This window comes from Carlito syrichta, unplaced genomic scaffold (assembly GCF_000164805.1).
Source record: "Carlito syrichta isolate Samal-C Ts95f unplaced genomic scaffold, Tarsius_syrichta-2.0.1 Scaffold305197, whole genome shotgun sequence".
Lineage (NCBI taxonomy): Eukaryota > Metazoa > Chordata > Mammalia > Primates > Tarsiidae > Carlito > Carlito syrichta.
Window position 1 is genome coordinate 231,617 of NW_007249293.1, and position 19,073 is coordinate 250,689.

The 19,073-nt window shown below is 32.9% G+C and overlaps 1 protein-coding gene across 2 annotated transcripts in view; it reads left to right on the forward strand.

Annotated features, from left to right (window-relative positions):
- Nucleotides 1-19,073, forward strand: part of KRAS (KRAS proto-oncogene, GTPase) — a 39,225-nt gene that overhangs the window by 10,926 nt on the left and 9,226 nt on the right. Inside the window, exons 2-4 of one of the 2 annotated variants that reach the window (XM_021714065.1) lie at nt 8,195-8,373; nt 9,841-10,000; nt 18,010-18,125. In XM_021714065.1, coding sequence (XP_021569740.1) covers nt 8,195-8,373; nt 9,841-10,000; nt 18,010-18,125 — 455 coding nt within the window. The remainder of the gene's footprint in view (nt 1-8,194; nt 8,374-9,840; nt 10,001-18,009; nt 18,126-19,073) is intronic. The other variant, XM_008061295.2, reaches the window with a different exon arrangement.

Sequence of the window (19,073 nt, forward strand, 5' to 3'; positions counted from 1 at the left end):
TGGTGGCTCAGCCTGTAATCCCAGCACTTTGGGAGGCTGAGGTAAGTGGATTGCCTGAGCCCGGCGGGTTTGAGACCTGCCTGGGCAACTTGGCAAGACATCATCTCTACAATAAATCAAAAATTATACGGGCGTGGTAGTGTGTACCTGTAGTTCTAGCTATTTGGATGGCCGAGGCGGAAGGATCTTCGGAGCCCAGCAGGTCGAGGCTGCGGTGGCCGGGAGCGGCCACTGCACTCCAGTCTGGGTGACAGAGTGGGACTCAAACTCAAAAAAAAAAAAAAAAAAAAAATCATTATTCTGGTAATTTCAGTGTTCAGTATTTATTCTTGCGTTTAATGAATGTCTTAGTTTTTAAACAAAAATGCTGTCCGGAAAATAAACTCTTTAACATACTTCCTAATCAAAACAGAAATCCTTCAAAATCCTTAGTTTTAGTTCTCCTTCCCTGCAATTTGTTGAGCTCCATTGTATTTATTTTGAAATATGCTGACTATTTTTGCAAAAAGTATTTTATACTATAGATGTCCAATGATTTTATAGGATGGGATGCTATTTCTATACAGTTCCTTGTAGCCAGTGCCTACCCCCTACTTTTTTGGTATGTATGATATAATATTTAAAATAATACAGTTAACTTTTATAGTACTTTTCATTTTATAGAGGGATTTTTATGGTCTTTAATGCCAACCTGTATACATAATCCTGTATGTGACCATTTATCTACTTTTACAGTTGAAGGAACAATAGCTTAGAGTAGATAGTGATTAAATAGTTTGCCCAAGCCCACACCACAAGTAAATCTTTGCCCATAGATTGAAGACTCCCAAGTCTGTCTCTAACCTAGACTTCTGCCTTGAGCACCAGACTTGTATATCAAGCTACCTGCAGGTCATACTCACCAGGAAAACCCATGAGCGTAGGGAATTCATCATACTCAAAATCAAACTCATCTTTTCCTTCTCCCCTCCGCTCTCACCCCCTAATAATAAGCTCTGCTATTTTTTAAAATTGAGAGGTAATTCACATAGCATAAAATTTACCTTTTTAAAGTATACAGTCACTTTTAGTATATTCTCGAGGTTTGTACAGCCATCACTACTATCTAATTCCAGAATGTTATCATCACCCTAGAAATAAGTTCCCTGTGCATTAGCAGTCACTCCCAATCCTTTCTCCCATCAGACCCTGAAAACCACTAATCTACTTTTTGGATCTACTCTTTGTGGATTTGCCTATTCTGAATATTTTATATAAATAGAAGCATACAGTATGTGGCCTTCTGTTTTTGACTTCTTTTGTGTAGGATGATGTTTTCAGGGTTCATCCATGTTGTTGCATGTTGACCAGTCCTTCATTCCTTCTTATGACTGAATATTGTGTTTATCCATTCACCAGTTGATGGACATTTGGGTTGTTTCCTCCTTTTGGCTATTTTGAATAATGCCACTGTAAACATTTATGTACAAGTTTTGGTGTGAACATATATTTTCAGTTCTCTTGGGTATATACCTAGAGGTAGAAATGCTGGGTCGTATGGTAGCTCTGTCTTTAACTTTTTGAGGAGCTACCAGGTTGTTTTCTTCAGTGGCTGTGCCATTTACATTCCTACTAGCAATTTTTCTTAAGTATTTCTCAAATCAATTTAATCTCCATCTATACTGCTGTTGCTACCTTAGTTCAAGTTTTGTCACTTCTTGTAATAATTTCTTAGCTCATCTCCCAGTCTCTGTTCCCTTACTTCCTTACCTGTCTCTTTCCTCATTCTTTCCACCAGCTTTTTTTTTTTAGCATTTATATAAGTCAAAAATCTAGTCTGGACAACAGAAACTGCACTAGATATTTCAACTTGGAGAACTTAATATAGAGAATTAGTTCATTAGGTGTTAGAAGACTGAAAAGCAAAAAGAGAACACTGAGGTAACACGAAATGCCACGAAGCTAACATCACACTGATACCCAAACCAGGTAAAGATTAAAAAAGAAAGAAAGAAATGCCCACTATCCCTAGGATTTGGAAAATGCAGAGAAGATAAGATTTGGGAGTTGTTAGAACTAGAAGCTTAAAGGAGGAGCCCCATGTTACTGAGGCTTAGCCCACTGCTGCAGTATCTGTGTGCTGAAACTGGTGCCTCTGAGCAGATATGCTGAGGCAGTGTGTGGGAAGGCCAAAAAATTTTGTCCATTCCCAGTTTGTCTTAATAAGGCTACTAGTGAATGTGGTAAATCTGATCCTCCCTTCCTATTAGAACCCTTTTTGTATTTTTTATATAGAATGGAGTTCAGAACTCCTTAATATGGCACACACAATCCTCCATAAGCTGGCTTTGCTTGATTGTTAGTTTCACTCCTTGCTACATCTAAGCCCTCCCCTCTAAAGTTATGTTGAGCTCCTTGGTTCCATGTGTTCAACATGCTGTTTCATGTTCTTTGTGCATTTTCATTGCTCCTTCCTGCCTGAAATGATCTTCCCCTTCCCTGTCTTTCTTAATTCACATCAGCAAAGTTGATCTGTCCTGTGTGCCACCATTGTACTTTGTTCTGCATATGGTATTGCATTTATTTCAGTTTATTTTAGTTGTTTGTATACATTCATATCTCTTCTATTAAGCCTAGTTCCTTGAAGTCAGAAATTGAATAATACCTGGCACAGTATATGACACTTAGATTTTTAATGACTGACTAAGTGCTTCTTTGATATAAGGCGAGTGAGATAGGTAGGTGAGAGTGCACTCATGAACTTCTGTTCACATACCCTAAATTCCCTGTTTCTTCTCTATTATAATTCTAACAGTCTACACCAATCTTTGATGGCTTATAACCTGTAGTGTGAAACACATCATTCTACAATGGATTAAAATAATCTTTTGGAAGAGTAACATAAGGTACTTGAGCATTAAGAGTAAATGTCAGTTTCTCATTTTTTCCTCCATAGATGTTATTAAGCAGTACATGAAAAGTACTTTGTAATACTTAACACATCAGGAAAACTTAACAACAAGAAGTAAGTCCCTGAATAATACATTAGCTGACATTTTTCAGTAGGTCTCTGTATATCGACAAGAGTGTCTGATGGAATTGACAGCATGAAGGTGGAGATTTAATAGGATAATGCTTGTAATTTGCTTTTCATAGCATCTGACATATAAACAAGGGCTCAGTAAATGTTGACTGCTGCAATTACTATCAATAGTCATATGATTGATTACCTTGAGTAAAGTACTAGTTTCTCTAGGTTTTTTGTTTACTATAGCATGATAAATGCAAACATATATATTTGTTTTATTTTGACATATATAATATCTCCTCATGTCAGGGTTACTGCCTAAGCTGTAAAACTAAGTTGCGTATGTTAAAAAAATGAATTGGTTATTATTAATTATAGTAGAAAAATGACAAAGTAATGTTTGGGTTGGTAAGTTTATTTTGAATGGTTTAGCCGGAGCTTTTAAATTCCTCATAATAGTTCTTCAGATAAGTTTCTATACATCAAAACAACATTTGAAGGCATTTAATAAGCAGGAGAATACTTTTTAACATGCATATCACTATAAAAAAAGATTAAAATTCCAACCGGGCAAATGTCACAAGTGAAGGCAATAAATATGAAGCTAAGAAAAAACTATATAGCATTATTACTCTTCAAAAAAATAGAAATTAAAACAATAAGAATTCTAGCCTATCAAACCAATAGAAATTTAAAGAGAAATAAAAATATAAAATCTGTTGTTAGTAAGTAGTGATAAAATGGATACACTCTTAATGATTTATGGAAAAGTAATGAACTTATATGCACCAACCAGCTTTGTCATATCTTAATGTTTAGCCACATTTGGTTTAGTTATAAGAGACTTGAAAAATATATTTAAAAGCAAATTGCAGAGAGATTTAAAAAATCTATCTTTGCAAACTGTTACATTGAAAATCAGAGAGTTGTGTAGATTCATTTCAAATATGCAGTATCTTTAGAATATTTGATAAGAGGTTGTGCACTTGAACAACCTGTTAAACTGTTTGTTAACTGTTTAATTATAATCAAAATTTATGTTTATTTACATATATTTACCTTGAATGAATTCATTCATTTTTTTTGACAGTACTGATTACCTGTAGTGTTCAAGACTGATAAGCACAGGGTGTGTAGTGAGCAGAACAAGGTGTGAGCCCTGCCATCATGGAGTACAGAACCTCCTGGATGATGTACACTTAGACAATTTCACAAGTAAATTAGGCTATAACACATGCTATGGAGAAAACATAGGAAGTGCTAGGGAAGGAGGAATGCTTTAGATTTTTATTTTTAAGACTGAAGAGATGCTATCTGAGGACTTGAAGCAAGTGAGTGCTATGATCTAACCTACATTTAAAAACAATCACTTGCCGCCATGTGGAGAATATTTTAAGAGTAACAGCAAGGATACCTACTAGGAAGCAATTGCAGCAGATTGCCCAAGACAAAATAGTTGTCATGGACTAGGAGGATGGTGCTGGTAGCAGTGGTAGGTGTTGGATTTAGGGTGTATTTTGAATATAGGCAAATGGCACAAGATTGTGGGTCAGTTTTGAATGCCTATGTAATTTTTCTTTGTAAGACATTTTAGGATGGATGCCATGTTAAATATCTGTATTATAACTATCACTTAGAAAAACCCAAATATTTCTTAAACATCATTTCTCGTGTGGCATTACTGTGTCAAAAGCTATGAACAATTGTATGGCTCTAGATAAGTGCTATAATTGTTTTCCAAAAGCATTCATTGTGCCTGTTTCTTGTATCACCAGAAATATTTGAATTCTATCTACAGTTTATTCTTGTGAATAAGTTATTATTATATTATTACATTTCATTCAGAAAAGTTTTTTACTACTTCAGTAGAAAAAAATGTACTTTAGCTAGGAGTGAGGGGAAATATGGAAAGAATAACATTCTTTGATTTAATTTTTTACTGTGTTAAAGTGATTTTATTTTATCCTAAGTTTCCTAAGGAGTCTAACAAATATGGGCATGATCTAAAATTTACCTTTTTGAAAGGCCAGAGAGAATGCTCATTAAAAACATCTTGATCTTTTCTTTGCTCGTCATTACTAGTTTCATTTTAGAATTTGTTTTTAAATTGGTTGTGCTTTGATATTCAGTACTTTCTCAGAATGATGTTTTTATTTTAATGTAAAGAGAATGAATAATATGTGTTGAAATAGCAAAACCACTAATGTCCCACATTACAGATTGAGTGTTCCTCATCCAAAATGCATGGGACCAGAGTATTTTGGATTTGGGATTTTCAGATGAGGGATGCACAACTCACATTGGTAAGTTAAGAAAATGAGGAGACAGTAGCGGATAAGGAAGTCTTTGGTCAGCTTTATATGCTCCATAGCCATGCCTGGGTCATGGATTGATAGTAAGATACTGTACTGCTCCCAAATCCTGGTTTTTCATTATTATTCAAAAACACTAGTTTTCCGTTTATAATATATGAGAGTTCTTTCCAGTAGTTAATTAAGGGAATAGGCTAAAATAGGAAAATGGCAACCAAATGTTGAAATCTTTGTTAAAGAGCTTCTTGTTTAGAAAATAAATATCCATCCTTTTTGTCTGAGATAATTAATTTTTATTATGGAATTTGGAAAATACAGTATACTTTAAGAGAAAAGCAAGAGATCATAGTCTAATATGGTAGTTTTTTACACTTTTTAGAATTGTAAACTAAAGGAAAATACATTTAATATAGCATCTTATATAAAAAAGATAAATATCTCTTAAATTATCTCTGTCAAAGACATAACCTTTATTAGCATTTTTGATGTATATACCATCAGTTCTTAAATGCATATACAATGCATTTATACAAATATGTAAACTAATTTTGGGGGGATCATGCTACATATGTATTTTTGTATTCTCATAGTAAATATTTTTCAGACATTTTACTATAACTATGATTTTTAATGACCATTTTCTCTGTCTCTTAATGATAGAATGGTCTAAATTATTTCATGAACTAACAGTACTTTAGTACTGCAGCCTGCATGTGAAACATTAAGAAATAACTGTTGCCGGGCTCGGTGGCTCAGCCTGTAATCCCGCACCTTGGGAGGCTGAGGTGAGTGAATTGCCTGAGCCCACAGGTTCGAGACCCACCTGGGCAACTTGGCGAGACCTCATCTCTACAATAAAAATCAAAAATCAGCTGAGCGTGGTAGCACGCACCTGTAGTTCCTGCTACTGGGAAGGCTGAGGCGGAAGGATCGCTGGAGCCCAGCAGGTCGAGGCTGCGGTGGCCGGGAGTGGCCACTGCACTCCACTCTGGGAGTGGCCACTGCACTCCACTCTGGGCGACTGAGTGAGACTCCAACTCAAAAAAAAAAGAAAGAAAAGAAATAATTGTCATTATGTTTATACTTTATACCCATTGTTAGTCCTGCCTCTTACTCCTTGTCTTCACATTGTACCATCCCCTTCCTTACTTTTTTAAAAGCCTGTTTTGGCAGAATGTATATTTTAGCCATAAGTATTACTTGATTTTCATTTCAAGATTCTGTTAATGTTACCCCTTCCTTTATTCAGTCTTATAGTTACATAGTATCTTTTAAGATCTATCTCTCTTTTGCTTAGATTCCTCTCCAAATTTGCACTTGAAACTGTGTTCTTTAGAGTTATAGTATCCATTTGGCTATAAGATACTTTTCCCAGGTTTTTCAGAAATGGGTTGAGGGCATTAGAACCTTGAGTATGGACCATTCTCTTATGTATTCTTTTGACTATAAATCAAAGACTCATGAAAATTATTTGTAAGCTGATTGATTTTTCTTGCAATCTGAATATCTTGAATAATAGAATTGGTAGAGCTGTCCCATTTTTTGTAAGCATTTTCTTTTATAGGTATTTTTTTTTTTTTGGCTACCTATCTGTTAAGGGACACTTAAGTTGTTTCTGCATTTTGGCTATTGTAAATGTACACTTGCATTGCTGAATCTCGTATAACACCTTTTAAAAAAATCTTTTTTGTGGTGAAATATGCATAACATAAAATTTACTATTGTAGTTATTTTAAAGTGTACAATTCAGTGGCCTTCAGTACATTCATAATGTTGTCCAACCATCAAAGTATTGTGTGACCATTAGTACTGTCTATTTTCTGAACTTTTTTACCATCCCAGGGAAAAACTCTACCTCTTGAACAATAACTCCCCAATTCTCCCTTCCTTAGCCCCAGTATCCTGTATTCTCTTTTTGAATTTGCTTATTATAGATGCTTCATATAAATGTAATCATGTAATCTTTGTTCTTTTGTGTCTGACTTCACTTAGCATGTTTTCAAAGTTCATCTGTGTTGCAGCCTGTACAGGTTGAGCATCCTTTATCTGTAATGCATGGGACCAGCAGTGTTTCACATTTCAGATGTTTTTGGATTTTGGAATATTTGCAGATACTTAACTGGTTCAGCATCCCTAATCCAGAAATCTGAAATCAGAAATGATCTAGTGAGCAGTTTCTTTGAGTATCTTGTTGGCTTCAGAAAGTTTCAGATTTTGGAGTAATTTGGATTTTAGATTTTTGGATTAGGGATACTTAACCTGTATCGGAATGTTATTCCTTTTTATGGCTAAATATTGGTTCCACTTTACATACTACATTTTGCTTATCCACTTATTTGTTAATGGAGACTTGAGTTGTTTCTACATTTTGGCTGTTGTAAATTGTGCTGCTATGAACATTGTTGTACAAATACTTGTTTCATTCTCTGCTTTCAGTTCTTTTGGTTATATACCTAGGAATGGAATTGTTGGGTCATATAGTAATTTTATGTTTAACTTTTTGAGGAGCTGCCCAACTGTTTTCTACAATGACAGCTCCATTTTACATTCCCACTTGCAGTGTACAAGGATTCCAGTTTTTCCACATCTTTGTCAACAGTATTTTTCATTTTTCAGTTTTGTATTTAAATAATAGCCAGTTCTAATGGATGTGAGGTGTATCTCATAGATTTGATTTGTTTCTCCATAATGACTGATAACGTTGACCATCTTTTCATGTGCAAGACCATTTGTTTATCTTCTTTGGAGAAATATCTATTCAGGTCCTTTGCCCATTTTTGAATTGGGTTGTCTTTTTGTTGCTGAGTTGTAATAACACCTTTTTAAAAGTAAAAGGTGCACTTTAATAATCCAGACTGTGTTTCTCCTTTCTCAGGATTCCTACAGGAAGCAAGTAGTAATTGATGGAGAAACCTGTCTCTTGGATATTCTCGACACAGCAGGTCAAGAGGAGTACAGTGCAATGAGGGACCAGTACATGAGGACTGGGGAGGGCTTTCTTTGTGTATTTGCCATAAATAATACTAAATCATTTGAAGATATTCACCATTATAGGTGGGTTTAAATTGAATATAATAGATTGGCATTGAGAAGTAATTATAGTTTTTATTTATTGAGGCTTTGCTCACTGCCATGCATATATTATCTCATTTGAGTTTTAAACGAATTTTTGTGAGGTAGGTAATAACCCTATTTTATAAGTGAATTTTGTGAGGATTACAGCGGTGGGGTCACTTTTAGAAATTGCAGAGAGAGGTGGTGCTGGGATAGAAACCTAGGCCTATTTGGCCCCCACATCTTCTATACTCATAACTACTCTTCACTAGAGAAGCAAGACTTCAAACTTTTTAGAAACATCCTAAAAATGAAAACCATAAATAAAATACGAAAAGGTGATTTGAGGTGGTATCACTTGAATAGTCTTAGAAATATAATCATGTATGTTTAGTATAGAATTTCTTGGATAAACAATGGCCTCACATATTTTATTTAAAAAATATAACACTGAGGTTGTAAAAGATTGAAGAGTTAGAGCAGTTACAGTTTTTTTTTAAAATCTGAGAAGTCTGCAGAAAATCGACTACTTAAAAATAATTATTATTGTGTTAAATACATTTTATATTCTGTTTCTTTGAGGGTTTACAGTTCTCATAAAACTGCATATTAAGCAAATATAACATTCATTGGCTATGTAATGTAATAGTTAGCCTAGTTAAGAGATTTAACATTTTATTTAAGAACATTTATTATAGCATGTTTCCTCATAGTAGTAGAGAAAAATAAATTTTGGTGGGTGGTAGTAATTTTATAGTGTAGTAAAAGGTGAAATTTGGTAACTTACCCAAGTAGAGGAACTGGGAAATTGAACCAATTTGACTGTTGTCTACTATGCTCCTTCTTCCATGTTGTATTTTTGAAAATCAAACATTGTGAGGGAGTGTAATTTTACCCCAGATTTAGAGTTTATGTACATCTTATATTGGAAATTAACAATACATAGAAGTGCTTTTAACAGAAAAAACAGTGTAGTAATTCAGTTGTCCACCTAGAAATCAAAAATCTTTCCACTTGTCAATTTGTTTTTTGAGAAAGTAATATGAAAGTTATGTTAATTCTGTAATTCAGTTTTTGTCAAAATATTTTTATACATATACATTTAACCACACATATACGTTTCTAAGCTTATAGTTTTTTAAGTTAGGTACAGCACTTTTGGTCTAGAATTTTTGAGAATTTTCTGTTTATCATTATGATCTCCCTGCATATAAACCTATTATATTAGAGTTTTACTAGGCGTCTGGATAGTTAATTTTTAAAAAGATGTATAAGGTCTCTGTTTAAGATGGAGAAGAAAATAACTAGAAGGAAATACAAGGAAAATTTGGTGTAGTGGAAATTAGGAATTAATTACATTAAAAGTTTTCTTTCCACCAAATTTTATAAGATAAAAGTTGTAGACAGTTTTTGAAGGATATTTGTGTTACTAATCCCTCTGCTATACCTTTTTTTTTCCTTCTCCAGAGAACAAATTAAAAGAGTTAAAGACTCTGAAGATGTACCTATGGTCCTAGTAGGAAATAAATGTGATTTACCTTCTAGAACAGTAGACACAAAACAGGCTCAGGACTTAGCAAGAAGTTATGGAATTCCTTTTATTGAAACATCAGCAAAGACAAGACAGGTAAGTAAAACTGGAATAAATACAAATCTGTTTTCTGCAAAATATATCAAGTGATTTTAGTCATTAATCATAATTTACTAATACATATTCTAATAACATGATTTTGGGTGGCAAGAGGGCAAGGACATTAATAAACATACATACCTGATAGCATAACTGTTATTATATCGTTAAATGTGATTTATCAGTTCTCCACTATGCTTTAGTAGGTTATAAAACAATGTTTACTTGGTAAGTGCTCTGCTCTCTTGAGAGGGCAGTGCTGCTTAACCCATTGTCTACGACACTACTTTTGACTTGGGTTTCTTTCTACATTGAAAATTTCTCTTAACTCTGAGCATATCTTACATTTAGAATTCAAGAGACATAGGATTTTTTTTTCTCATATACATATAGATAAACATAAAGACAAGAAACAGATTTTGAGTCTGCTATTTTAGATGTGCTTTTAAGACTGTTATGTCATGTTTCTAGATTGAATTTTGTTGTATTTGAGGAATTTTACTTTGGCAGAATTTGGGAGGGATATATTTGTTTTTGGAGAAAGTTTTCATTAAAGCAAGAGAATACTTAGAAAGTAAATAGAAATTCTCACTTACTGATTTACTGCATTGTTCTGACAAAAATTAATGCCAGATGGAATCTCAGTTTTCTTAGAAAACCATCTTCACTTTTAAAATCACTTTTTCTCTAGATAAAATAAAATAATTTCAGTTGATATTATTATTTAACTTATTTGTATGAAATAAGAGTTTAGCATATAGGAAAAAAATTCTAGAAAGGACATCATAAAGATCTGAAGGAATATAATTCATATACAGTCATGAATTGCTTAACCACAGGGATGCATTCTGAGAAATGCATTGTTAGACAATTTCGTCATTGTGCAAACATCATAGCGTGTACTTACACAAACCTAGATCTAGACTATATGGTATAGCCTCTTCCTTGGCTATAAACTTATACAACATGTTACTGTGCTGAGTACTATAGGCAGTTATGCTACAGTGATAGTTGTTTATGTATCTAAACATAGAAAAGTTACAGTAAAAATTCAGTATAAAAGATTAAAAATGTGTCCTATGCACACCTGCATAGGACACTCACTGTGAACGGAGCTTGCAGGACTGTAAGTTGTTCTTGGTCTGTCAGTGAGTGAGTGGTGAGTGAATGTGAAGGTATTAGACATTACTGCACACTAAGGTAGACTTTATAAACACCATATTCTTAGGATACACCAAGTTTATTTTAAAATCTCTTCAATAAGTTAACCTTAGCTTATTGTAAACTTTCCACTTTACACATTTTAAAATTTTTCCTAACTTTTTGACTCTTATAGTAACAACTTAAAACACAAACACATCGTGCAGCTAGGTGTACAAAAATACTTCGTTTATGTCCTTATTTTATAAGCTTTTTAAATTACACATTTAAAAAAATCTTTTTACTTTTTCAATTTTTTAAATTAAAAATGAAGACATGCATACACATTAGCCTAGGCCTACACAAAGTCAGGATCATCGAGATCGCTGACTTATGCCTCCCCATCTTGTCCCACTGGAGGGTCTTCAGGAACAGTGACACATATGGACCTGCCATGCCCTAAGATGACAACGCCTTCTTCTGGAATGCCCCCTGAAGGACCTGCTTGAGGCTGTTTTACAGTTAACTTTTTAAAAAAATAAGTAGTGGAAGGAGTACACTCTAATCATAAAAATTGAAGTGTAATAAATACATTAGCCAATACATAGTCATTTGCTACCATTATCAAGTATTATGTACTGTACATAATTGTATGTACTATACTTTTATGCGATTGGCAGTGAAGTAAGTTTCTTTACACCAGATCACCACAAACATGTGAGTAATGCATTGTGCTACAGCATCACTAGGCAATAGGAATTTTTCAGCTCCATTATAATCTCAGGGACCACTGTAATATATGCAGACAGTTATTGACCAAAAATTCATTATGTGGCATATGACTATACTTAGAAATTGATCCAATTCATATTCTATAAATTTGTTTAGGGCTTTTTTCTGGTTACTTGTACCTCTGAATCCACAAAACTGATTTTGTAGAATTTAACTTCTGTAATCTTAAGAATTAAGAAAATTTGAAGAACAACTCCTTATATAGCTAAGTGTACAAAAACCAAGTATTCTAGAAAGTTTATTAAATTTGAAGCATAAAATTTAAAATGTAAATCATTATTCAGCTAGTATACTTATTTCTCTAGTGGGAGATCATATGTAGCTCCTGTTAATTATGCAAATTTGGTACATGGTAAAGAAACAATAAATTCTATTCTAGGTCCTTGTTTTGAGGTTAAAAACTAGATTTCTGTAGTTTGACCATCATACAAATTTCTCTGGCAGTTTATTAAAATATGATGTATAGGTTAAAGAAAGACCTGGTAATCATCACTTTACTTTAGAGGAATTAAGATTTCATTCAAATCCATTTCCAGGTTTTAGTGACTAGAAAGAAACTTAGTTTTTTTCTTCTTTTTAGTGATCTTCTCTGACCAGTCTCCTTGCTTTTTCTTAGGAGAGAAAGTACTGAGAATGCATGATTCTAATATTCATAGCTTTTTTTCCCAACATTTTTTTGAAACATTTTCAAATATAAAATTGAAGAAATTTGATGAAAACATTTGGAAACCTACTACCTAGATTCTATCATTATTATTTCACTGTACTTGCATTATTTAGAACTTTTAAAGTGTGCTTTTTAGACTAAGAATTTTAGCTTACGTTTCACAAAGAAAAGAAAAAATTTGAGAGATTTTGCCTAATGTTGTAGAAGGTTGTAACAGAGAAGTGGTTTCATATTTTTATATGCATACAAATCAACTGGACTTATTTAAATCCTGGTTCTAACTTAGTGTTTTTAAGTTGCGACCATGATTCTGCATTTCTAACAAACTCCCAGGTGATATCTTGGTACACAAACCATACTTTGAGTAGAATAAAGCACAATAGAAGACTGTAAAATGAGTCTCCACAGTGTTGCTCTCCACTTCTTAGCTGATAACCCAAAATAACTGACTCCTTTTTTGTTGTAGTATTACTACCTCAGAAGTACTAATTTGACTCTTGTTGTTTGACATTAGTAGTTTAATATAACATAACATTCCTGTTTGATCAGAAAACTATCTGACTTCTTTTTAAAATAGATATTTAGGTTTTATACTATTTTGTGACCTTGGGTTTTTTGTTTTGTTTTTTTGAAGCATATACTATGTAAAGTAGATGAACTTAAATTTGTTTTACAGACATTTATGTGGATCATCTAATTAAAATATAGAGGGATGTAATATAAAAGAATACTTGTATTAATGTAGCATTCAACCTTTGTATATTTATATCCTGTTTATTGATGTCTTTATGTAATTTATGTTGCTAAACTGTAAATATTTAATTCATGTTCTTTGATTTCCTTTTATTATTAAATGGACTTGTTGATTTGCTTAGAAATTAATTTGCCTTTGAAAAGTTTATTCATCTTCCTCTGTTGAAATTAATTTGATATTTGCATGCTTTTGGAAGACTCTAAAGAATGATTCCAAGCAATGGTAGAGATGATAAAATCATGTAAATTTTAATAAATTTTGCCTCCAGTTTTTGTGAAAATGTGAAGCCCTACTTTGTGCAGAGTATTTTATTTGTTACTCATCTGTTATTCAGTTTACTTGTATTTTATCAGCAACTTGTCTTATGCCCTAATTTTGGGTCTTGATCATGAGCTTAAAATATAAACACCAAGAAGAATTATATTGAAGTTATAGGAACAAAACATTTATTTAGAAGTTCTCATCAATGTAAGTCAGAGGCTGGCAACTTGGCCAGATAGTAAATATTTTAGGTTGTGAGGGCCATAAGTGTTACCTGTTGCATTTTCTAAAAAGTATAACCTGCTAAAAATGCAAAAATCGTTGTTAGTTTGTGATAGTACAGAAATAGGCTGTGGCTGCGTTTGGCCTATGAGTTGTAGTATTCTGATTCTCTGGATAACTTTAGTGTTTGATTAGATACTAGAAGTTAGGTCAGACTTTGAACTTTAATTTTATAGGCTAACCTTAATAAAGTGAAACTTACATGTTTTAAGAAAAGGAAATGTAAATTTTACCCTAGTACTTTTAAGATACAGGTTGTAGAATGTATATTTTTACCTGCTTATTTACTGTGTAATTTTTAAAAGCCCTTTACCTGGCTAGAATATAATACATTGTATATTCCTTAAAATCAGTTTAGTCTACATCTGAAAGGCAGAGGGAGTTATTTTCTGCTAGTATGTTGTATGTGATCTGTATGTTCCTCGTGTATAAGGACTGCTACCTGATTTACATTCGGTTGTTAATTGACAGATCTTTCTGGTCCCTTTGGACAGTGCATGACAGTGTTTGCAAAGGTTGAAACTGAAACACTGACACCAGGGGAATTATGTGTTTTCCAGGCTGATAAAATAAATTGGGGAAGGTTCAGTAAAATGAATGACAGAAACAGTTCTCAGAGTATCTGCTACTCCTCATGTGACTTTTTTGCTTTCTGAGAATCTCAATTTGAACATAATATAAAATTAGCTTTAAATTTAAAAATATTACATGATTAGTTTCCTATTTTTGTTAATTTCTAGATATTTAAAATTAGTTGTTAGAAGAACTCCATTAAACAAAGCTTCTAATGAAATTATTTTAACAAAGCAGGAAAAAAAAACCTTACATGCTATATCTGTCTGCTTTAAAGTCGATGAGTTTGTGTACTTTGAGATATTTTGAACTTTAGCTTTTTATGAGTTAAAATGGATAAAACAGACACTGAATGCCTCCTCTGCATGATGGCTTCCCAAATAGTGGTTATTGCTGCATTTCAGTAGTATCTGAGATGAGCTATATTTTGGCAAGGTTTCTTGAGAAGGTCAAGGATGTAAAGCTGCAAAGCTGGTTTTTAGAATACGTCTTGTTCCTCCATTCCCCTCCCAAAAGAAGGCTGGTATTCTTGCATCTGTATATAGTTGAGTATTTGATAGGCTATTTCCTTGACACGATTTTGCAAGAAGTTTTGCAGATTTGATCGACAGGAACCAGTACTTGTTTAAAACAAAATCTTTTAGTAAAAACCTAGGCACCAGGAGGTAGAATGATACTTTTGGTTGGTAGTTTGTTTTCTCTGTTTGGAGTGCACTGTTTCCAAAGCTTCACAATTATGTTTTCAGATAATAGTTGAGCTGAAAATAATGTCAAATCTATTGATTTTTAAAAATTTACATATTTAAACTTTACACTTTTGTTCCTACACTTATATTTTCAGTTCTTAGAGATTAGTGACATTTGAAAATGAGTATATGTGGCTACAAGCCATATTCTCAAAATGAGTCATTGAGTGCCATTTAAGATCTTAGTGACTAGCCACAGTGGGTATTAAATAACTCTTTTGACTATACTTTATCTCAAAAAATTATCTACACATTTTATTATATGAAACCAGTGTTCTGTGCCATAGGTGTATACTGTATACAGTTTTTTTAAGAGCTAGTGTCAGTGGCTTAAGGTGCACACAAGAATAAATAACAATGTTTTCATGATGTCAGTATGACTTTAAAGCATATTATCAAGAAATAATTTAAATATGAAAAACTATGGTAAATGACTGATTCTTTAAAATGTAAATTTCATATTAGTAAAAATAAGAAATGAAAAAAAGTCACTCTTGTGTTGTTAATTATCTGAGCCAGTGAAGTCCTATCATTGAATTCTTGGTGGTGGGTAGTAATCTCTTCTTTTTAATTATTGGCTTCCAATTCTCTCTGCATTGCTGGAAACAAAAATCATATATTTTGTTATTGGTGATGGGGATGCTCACACTGAAAAAGTACACACGTTCAAACTGATTTTAGAGATAAGTTGCAATCAAAATTTGCTTTTGTGAAATTAGTAGAGGACCAATGCTGGTTTTTTCCCTCATAGCATGTTTTGGTACTTCTACATTTGCCTTGTAGCTTTTTTTTAAACAGGAATAAAAATTTATATTCTTAAAAAATTTAAGAAAATATGAGCTTTTACCTGGTTTGTATATATAGATACACATATTTAAATTTCTTGCATTGATTTTCAAGTTGGAAAGAAAATCATTTGTGAAAATATCATAAGTGACAGAACTCACACTTCACATTTTACATGCTACAAAAGTTATTTTAATGCCTTAAATTACTTATGTTGCTTAATAATGAAAATTTTCTAACATACATATATATTTTTTTCAAGAACCAGTGAGTAAAAACAATAAACCCTTTCCTTTTGAGGATTAATGACAATTATAAACTTAAAGCTTTTGTGTACAAATATAAGTGGGGACTAATTTAAAGTGCCAACATATGTTTAATGATTTGAACAAGTGGTTGCAAGTTTTTATTTCTAGTTGGTTTGGCTAGCTATTTGTTATTAGTTAGTTGAATTGAAATGTATCACTGGATAGCATATGTTAGTGATTTGAGGTATGCATTTTAATATGTAATCCCATTGCTTAAATGCTTGCTTTTTAACTGAAAATTTTATGAATTTTAAAGTTTGATCTTTTTATGGCTTCTGCATGCAAAAAACTTAAGCCCCAGTCCAATCCTAGCCATTGGCTTACTTTGATTAATACTTAGTGGCCAATTTTCTGTGCTTGATTGAATTTAAAAATACAAATCATTCTGTTGATATATATTCGCTTTTTAGTTGCTGAATCTATTTTGTCACATTTGGTTCAGTAGATATATTGATGTTACCAGTTCCAGAAGGTTAAAATATGCCAATCCCAAAACTGAGTACTTCATTCTTAAAGTGGAAAGAACGGAATATGCTTAAAACTGAATGTGCAGTAAAATATACCAGCTTTTCTCTAAGCACTTACCTCTTTCTTTTAGAAGAATGAACACAAATATTATATCTTTTAGTTTGTACTACATGTAGATTAATATTTCTGTGCATTTTTTAATTAGATGTACACTTCTACTTTGGCAGTGTAGTTTCCTGGACAAACTAACAGCATAGTTAACTAAGTACTCTGTCCCCTTTGGCTACTGCCTAATTTTCTAAATTGGAAAAGATCAAAAACTTTATCTTCATATGACCATATATAATTGTGCCTGTTGTCATAAAACTTTCTTACTGCCTTAAGCTGGAAAAGCCTCTTCAGCATATTTAAATTAAAATAGAAGTTACAGAGCCATTATGACTGGACATACAAATTATTCTTAATATTTGTAGTAAGGATTCAAAATGCTCCTATATGTGTGTGTATTTTAAACAATTCATGATGTTTTTACATTAGGGTAAGCAGCCCTCATTTAAGATTTTTAATTAAAAAATGTAGTCATCCACAAAAGTCCACTCTCAGCTCCACTTATGGATCCTGGCTATATTCTCGAAAGTGTTATACTTGAAAATAAAACTCAAAATTTCAATCTCTTGACTCACCTCATTTTGAGGTGCTTTAATGTGTTTTGTTTTGAACAATGGTTATACATCCATATGATACCATTTTTCTTCCTACTCTTCACTGGAGGGAGGAGGATGGTAATAAGTAGTATGTGAATCATCCTTTTTTTCCCTAAGTCAAATAAATATTCTGTTTTATTTATTTTAAAGCAAAGAAGTATTTTACACCTAATTTCAGTTTAGGCTTTAATTCCAAGACTAGCAAATTGCACTAAAATGATTGCATTAATTGATAAACATATACTAATACATGTACTTAGGCTTTTTATAATCTCTCCTAATTCCTTATGAAAATTTTAAAAAATTCTAATTCCATTAGAAAACAAAACTGACTTTTAAGAACAAACCAGGATTCTAGCCCATATTTTAAAATTGCATCCTCAATTTTATTCAAACAATCTGATATCTGTTTAAAAAAAATTCTCAAGTAAAGCTCGTAATTTCAAACTTCTTGCACATGGCTGTTCCAATAAATTACTCCTACCAATGAAACAGACTTTAAAGAAGTTGTGTTTTACAATGCAGAGAGTGGAGGATGCTTTTTATACATTGGTGAGAGAGATCCGACAATACAGATTGAAAAAAATCAGCAAAGAAGAAAAGACTCCTGGCTGTGTGAAAATTAAAAAATGCATTATAATGTAATCTGGTAAGTTCAGTATATTAATTTTGGCAGAAAGCACGTCTTTCAAAGGTAACAAAGTAGCAATGACTTTGGAACTGCTTAGGGGTGGTATTCTAATTTGTATTGAAAGATAGGAAACTTATAGTTTGTTTCCATAATTAGTACATTTATTTTTCATCTAGTAGGAATTAATTATAATTGAGACATTTTCCTGGCTATAGTAGGTTAGTTAATCTACATTCAGCATAAAGTCTAATGATTTAATTAGTCTTAAGTAAACTGAGCATTTGGGAACTGATGTTTACCTTTATTTTTTTATTTGTTAAGTTAGAGTCTCATTCTGTCACCCAGGCTGGAGTGCAGTGGCATGCTCATGGCCACTGCAGCCTCGACCTGCTGAACTCCAGCGATCCTTCTACCTCAGCCTTCCAAGTAGCTGGAACTACAGGTGTGCGCCTCCACACCTGGCTAATTTTTATGATTTATTGTAGAGATGAGGTCTCACCAAGTTGCCCAAGCTGGTCTCAAATCCCCTTCCAAAGTGCTGGAGTTACAGGCATAAGCCACCGTGCCTAGCTTTACCTTTATTTTTAAGGCAAATCAGATTCAAGTTTTGAGATAATCAGCAGTTTTTTTGGGTTTTTTTTGGGAAAAACATGTAGGAAATGGAGAGCAGTAAGATGGAGTGGCCCAAAAAAGTGGGAAAAAGCCACTCTTACAATATTTTTTGTTTTGTTTTTTGGATGTTTCATAAGCAAATAATTATTCTTGTGTTCCTCAACTCAGTGGCATCAACAGCACTTTTTTACCCAAGTGAGAAATCTGGGAGTTTTAGGATGACTCCTACCTCCCTATTTTTCATGTCCATTAGGAAGCATCCACAAATTTCTATGATTTACTTTCTGTGTCTTTCATCACATTAGTTCAGGCTCCTATTGTCTCTTGCTGCACTATTACAACCTCC